Source organism: Acartia tonsa, chromosome 3, assembly GCF_053477335.1.
Source record: "Acartia tonsa isolate MP-2025a chromosome 3, ASM5347733v1, whole genome shotgun sequence".
NCBI classification, from domain to species: domain Eukaryota; kingdom Metazoa; phylum Arthropoda; class Copepoda; order Calanoida; family Acartiidae; genus Acartia; species Acartia tonsa.
The window spans coordinates 7,889,160-7,895,682 of record NC_137262.1 but is presented as its reverse complement, the minus strand read 5'-3'; the positions used below and the strand labels follow the sequence as shown (position 1 = coordinate 7,895,682).

General features: G+C 35.4%; 1 protein-coding gene across 1 annotated transcript; it reads right to left on the bottom strand.

The window, feature by feature from the left end:
* Positions 1-299: 299 nt before the first annotated feature.
* LOC145313212 (uncharacterized) lies at positions 300-5,481 on the bottom strand. The gene is made up of 4 exons (XM_080152504.1): positions 5,372-5,481; positions 2,068-2,118; positions 828-1,950; positions 300-531 (listed from the first exon to the last, which is right to left on the bottom strand). The coding sequence occupies exons 2-4, from the start codon at positions 2,110-2,112 to the stop codon at positions 305-307; spliced, it is 1,395 nt and encodes a 464-aa protein (XP_080008630.1). The 5' UTR covers positions 2,113-2,118; positions 5,372-5,481; the 3' UTR covers positions 300-304.
* Between the last annotated feature and the right edge of the window lie 1,042 nt (positions 5,482-6,523).

The window sequence follows — 6,523 nt, the reverse complement described above, 5'->3', positions numbered from 1 at the left end:
AATTTGATCTTGCAGGATGAAATGTTTAAAGTCTTGATAACATAAAATGAAAGAATGAACTTTTCCAGTTTGGCTTCGAAACTGATTAAAATCTTCTAGAATAGAGCATTTCCTCAGCAATACTGAAAAATCATGTATAGCAACGTTTTACAATTTTCCAAAAATAATAAAATAACAATGATTAATTATTACCAGTTTTATAAGCCCAGGCATTCGAGATCTCAGGTCTAACAAAACTGGGTTCCGTCTTAAAATTTTTCATTTTAATATCCGCGAAATCATGTAATGAATAACTAACATTCATTTATCCCCTTCCATTAGTACCATGGGCAGCAGTCTCTTGACAATACCCAAACTTGGAACAGTGTGGAGCCCACTTGGGACAATGGGAGTTGTCTCCACACTTGCCAGCATTGGGGTCAGCTGGAGGACCATCTCCACCATTTGCATATCCAGCCTCAGGTCTGCAGTATCCAAATTTGGAACAGTAAGGGGCATTGGCAGGACACTGGGAGTCAGATGCACATGCCCCTGAAATAATTTTAAACATTAGATCTATTTTGTAAATGACAGTAATGATAAAATAGTCAGTTCTATCCAGGGATAATAAGGTATTTGATAATTAAAAAATTACCACTTCTGTAGATTAAAAGTATTGGTTCAAAATTTAGAAAAAAAACCTATCAAAATTACATGAAAGTACCCAAAATTTTTCATCCAACAAACATGATAAGGTTGGTATCAAACTTAAAAGTAAAAGTATAATAAATAGTCCAATGTACCATCCCTTCACGGTTATCCAATTTCAATAAAATTCTCAATATTACCTGAACCACCACCTCCTCCTCCACTACCACCTCCACCACCTCCTCCGCCACCACCACCCCAACTGGCGCCCCCTCCTCCTCCATTACTTCCACTCCCACAGCCTCTACTTCCACACCCACCTACTCCACCACCAGAAGAGCCCCCGCCTCCTCCAGAATATCCTCCACCTCCACTACTCCCTCCCCCACAACGTCCACCTCTACAACCACCTCCTCCTCCGGAATATCCTCCACCTCCACTGCTTCCTCCCCCACAACTTCCACCTCCACAACCTCCTCCACCACCAGAAGAGCCTCCACCTCCACTACCTCCTCCCCAACTGGCACCTCCACCTCCTCCCCAACTGGCACCACCTCCTCCACTTCCTCCACCAGTATTTACTGCTTGTCTACTGCCTCCACTACCACCTCCTGTGTTAGGTCTACCACCACCACAGCCTCCATTTCCGCATCCACCTTGTCTGCTGCCACCAGTTGAACCACTAGGTCTTGGACTTTGCCGGCTACCACCAGATGATTCACTGGGTCTTGAACTTTGCCGGCTACCACCGGATGATCCACTGGGTCTTGGACTTTGCCGACTACCACCTGATGATCCACTGGGTCTTGGGCTTTGCCGGCTACCACCTGATGAACCACTGGGTCTTGGACTTTGCCGGCTACCACCACAGCCTCTGCTTCCACATCCTCCCCCACCACCACCACCACCTCCACTTGACCATGAACCTGCTCCACCTCCTCCACAGCCACTACCACCACATCCTCCACTGCCACCTCCATTACCTCCACCGCCACCTTCATTGGCACCACCACTCAGCTGACAATATCCCCACTTGCTACAGACTGGAGCCCAGCTAGGACAGTCACCACTTGAACCACATTTGCCAGCATTAGGATCACCATCAGGCTTGTCACTAGTCTGGCAATATCCCCACTTGGAGCAGACTGGAGCCCAGGATGGACAGTCTGATGGTCGGGCACATTTTCCCTGGTCTCCTCCTCCTGCATTGCTGGATGGTTGACCTCCCCCTCCACAAGGGGAGCCTCCACACCTGCCCTGTCTTCTTTGGTTATTTCTTTTCCATCCAGCTTCTGAAGTAGCCACAAGAAACACAAACAGAGCCTAATATAAATAAGATGTTATATTATACAGAAACAATTAACAATAAACAACAATAAAACTTGAATCTACATGAGTTGAATTTATCATTCCTAAGAAATAAATAGATTTTTGTCTTACCACAGATATGAGATTCATCTTGGCCAATATGAAATCAATTTGCATCTAGATCTAAAATAAAAAAGAGTTAGTTTACTTGCAAAGCTGCTTGTATTGTTTGATCTGTCTTAAAGTGTTCTTTATTTTGAAGATCTTGCAATTTTAGGAAAGTTAGTTTTACTTTGGATATGTTGTCTTACTAACTTTTCTATCGACAATGATACTTTCCCACACAAAGTTACTGTGGAGTACTGATAACTCCCTTCCCTTTAAAATATATTGAAAACAATAGATGCTGGGGGAAGTTATGTTTTTTCCTTTGCATGGCATTTACCTACGGTACTCTAACTCTACCTAAGGATACCTCATGCCCAATATAACCTAACCTAAATTGACCTGAAGATAAAGATAAAGATAAAAAACATTTATTCAGTGACAGATTACGCCCCGTCTTACGAAGCAGTACATACAATAGTACACCAAGCTACTGCTTAGTACCAGGTGTACTTTACAATTTTTCATAATATTTATAAAATTAAATTGCATGACTAACACTAGATGTTATGTGTGGCACTGATTAGGCTTCCCTAAAAGTAGGAATATGCGTATCCGAGATGTTTGCATTACCTTTTTTAGGTTGGCATTAAAATAATAAGAAAAATAAGAAATAATAATGTCAAAATAAATGTAGGTAAAATTAAATGGACAGGGGAAAAAGAGAAGGAAAGAAGGGTTACAACAAATTCTAAGGCTAGTTTTTCTTAAATTTTAAAATCATTTCTGTAATCAATAATGTAAGGTTTTTAATAAATCCAGGCAAATCAATATATTTTAAGTACATTCATTACATTCTTCAATATTACATATAGATTTAAAAAGTTCATCTTTAAGATTTAATGCAAATGTTTTTTTAGGAATATTCTCATTTAAAAGATCTTTTTCATGACAAAAATTATTCCATAGTCTTTGAAATGAAAAGACTGGAAACCTTTCAATTTTTTTAAATTTGGCTATTGGAATATAAAACTCACTAGAATTTCTTAGTTGTCTCTGATTTCTTAGATTATTTCTAATCCATACACCATCAAAAGAATTTGGTAGCCTCCAGCGAATAAAATCATAAAAAAATAGTAGTTTTGTATAAATAGATAGCTCCTTAATAGGCAAAACATTAATTTTCCTGAACAAAGGTGGCGTATGGCTGTTATAAGCGGATTTGTGTATAATTCTAATAGCTTTTTTTTGTAGAACTACTAAAGGCTTAATAGATGATTCTAAGCCACAGCTCCATGCTGGCAAGCAATACAATAAATGGCTATTTATAAAAGAGTGGAATAGTGTTACTAAGGATTTTTCACATAATATATGCTTAACTCTATTGATTAAAAACAAACTTCTAGATATTTTTTTCCTTAAATATTCAATATGGTATTTAAAGTTAAGTTGAGAATCAATAAACACACCCAAAAATTTAATTGCAGGAATTTCACTCTGTTGGTTGATATAACCCAAATATCTAATTTTATCTGTATCATTCTCATTTTCATTATTAAAATCTAATTTAATTTTAATTTGTTCCCAAGTTATGGAATCCTCCCTTTTATTAAAGATCATAAATTTAGTTTTAGTTGGATTAAGAGACATTTCATTGCAACGAAACCAATCACAGATATTTTTAAGTTCAATGTTGAGTATTTCAATTATCTCATTCAAATCTTTTCCTGATATCAAAAAATTACTGTCATCTGCAAAGAGTAGTGTCATTAAGCTAGTACAATTTTTAATATCATTGATATAAACTAGAAACAAAATTGGACCCAAAATACTTCCCTGTGGGACACCCTTGCTGATTCCTAATAAATCACTTTTTTCGCCATTTGTATAAACAAACTGATTTCTATTACTTAAATAGTTTTTAAACCATTCTAATTCTAATCCATGTATACCAATTTTTTTAAGTTTTTTTAATAAAATTGTATGCGAAATTGTATCAAAACATTTAGCAAGATCACAGAATACCCCTATAGTAATTAAATTTTCATTTTTTGCTTGTCCTAGATAATTTAAAAGGTGGATCATAGGATGTAGTGTAGATTTTTTTGCTTGAAATCCATATTGATGTTCATAGATAATTTGATTAAATTCAAGATATCTTGTGAGTTGTTCAGATACAATTTTTTCTAACAATTTTGAAAAAATAGGTAGCAAACTTATTGGACGATAATTGCCAGGGTTACATTTATCCATTTTAGAGCTGTTACTATATTTAAAAATTGGCAAAACTTTAGCAATTTTTAATTGTGAAGGAATTTGACCTGTTTTAATAGATTGGTTAATAATGTGAACAAGAGGTACAGCAATACTATTTATAATTTGTTTTAATAAACAATTTGATAATCCAAACATGTCAGAGCTCTTTTTATTTTCCATTTTTTTCACTAAATTAAAAAGAACATGAATATTTATTTCTCTTAGCTTAAATACACTGTCTGTATCAGGAATAAAGTCGCACGGATTAAGTGGGGAAGGGTTAATTTGGCTGGCAATTTCATCAGCAATTGAAGTAATGAAATTGCCAGCCAAATTAACCCTTCCCCACTTAATCCAAAGTATTAAACAAACAAATAAAAAGACCCATAATTTAAAATTATGAAGGGGGATAACAGATTCCGTGCTTGACAGGGAACTTTTTTGTAAAATCGCCTAATTATCTTTGTTCATTTAGTCTTTAAAAAGGATTCAAAATGCATGGACATATATCTTTTTAACTCTTATTTTATACATCTTAATTGGAACTGATGATCTATTTTTATAGAGAAACATATGTATTCCACCAATAAATAGTTAACAAATTAAATGTGTTTATACATATAATAATTATCTTTGTATGTTAAAATATTGAAGAAGTAAGAGATTAACAAAACTTGTTCAAGAAATTTCTTTTCAAATAGAAATTAAAGGTTTACTTGCATTAAATTAGTTAGGAAACTTATCTCAATCATATAGTTTTGTGTTATATAACTTTTCTGGATTCAATTTCTATTTATAATAACTAATCTATAATTCAAAGTAGAATGATGTCTGTCCATCTTTCCGTCCGTCCGTCTGTCTCTCCCTTAAGATCTCGGTAACCACTGAATCGATCTGATTCTACTCTTCAGGGAATATACCTCCTGGTCCTGTAGTGTTTTTTTCCTGATGCATATAATAATGACATTGATGCTGCAAGGGGCGAAGTCACTAGTATAAGTATAAAGAAAAAGGCATTTTGGAACTTGGTTGAATATTTAGTTTGTTACCATAATATAAATAATATGATATTTACCTAAAGTCATATCTCGTAAGCCATAGGATATGTTGTGACACTCCTCTGACTTAATACCAACTAACTGTGAGCAGACCCAAGGTGGGTAGACAAGTGATGCAAACAATAAATAAATACAAATATATAAATAAGCATGGGCATGTATTTCAAAAATGGGGGGCTTTTTAAGATGCTCATGTTTCTGTCATAGACAAATTAGACCATGGAAAGATAAATCAAACCATCTTGAAACCTATCTTATACTGTAAAGAGCAATCAACAATTCCAATTATATTCATAATTTGATAAAAGTTAGAATCATTTAGTGCCCTCAAAAGTTGGGATAAAGATATCTGTAGGACATAGGCGTCCAAGGGGGGGGGTAATGGGCCATTTGGCACCCCCAAACGATTTTGGGGGTGCCGTAGGCACCCCAAAAATGTTTTGAACAATACCCCCCCCCAAAAAAAATTACCCCTACCTTGGGGGTGCCGTAGGCACCCCCAACGATTTTGGGGGGGGTATTTACCCCCCCCCAAACCATTTTGGGGGGGGTAATTACCCCCCCCAAAATAAATGTTCTTTAAAAAAAATTTTTTTGGGGGGGTATTTACCCCCCCCAAATTGAATGATGTAATTGTAAAGCACTGAAGATTCCATAAAATAGATACCTAACTAAATTAAATATTTCATTAAATAATGAAAAAGAATTTCTATAGGCGATTTCTTTTGGGAGGATGTCAGGGTGTCTCAAAACTAGTTATAAAACTTACCAGGACCTATAAGACGCTTCACTTTAAAGTATAATCATATTGGTTCATTGGTTAGTGAGTTAATTATTGTATTTTTATGTTCTAAAGAATGAGATACTACTATATATTTGAATAGTAGTGGCGCCCTTAGCATCTAAGAACTCGTGTTTTTTAAAGGGTAAAAAGGGAGGAGAAAAATAGCCTAAAACCACTCAAAGGATTGACCTATAGTGTGGAACCATCATGGGATCTATGTGAAGCTTTCCTAAAAAGAAGAACTCAGTAATAAAAGTAATGAAATCTGAAGCTATAGTCAAATAAACCTTACTTACTACTTTATGTTATAGGAAAGTACTTATTAACTTAATAGATTAGGTAGGTGCTTTTTTTACATAATTAAATTACCCCCCCAAAAAATTTT

Excerpts from the sequence above, each read along its gene's own strand:
- LOC145313212 (XM_080152504.1), bottom strand. The coding sequence starts at position 2,112 with ATGCAAATTGATTTCATATTGGCCAAGATGAATCTCATATCTGTG. Across the intron at positions 1,951-2,067 it reads AGATGAATCTCATATCTGTG|GCTCTGTTTGTGTTTCTTGT; the intron begins GTAAGACAAAAA and ends TATTTATATTAG. Across the intron at positions 532-827 it reads AGGAGGAGGTGGTGGTTCAG|GGGCATGTGCATCTGACTCC; the intron begins GTAATATTGAGA and ends AAATTATTTCAG.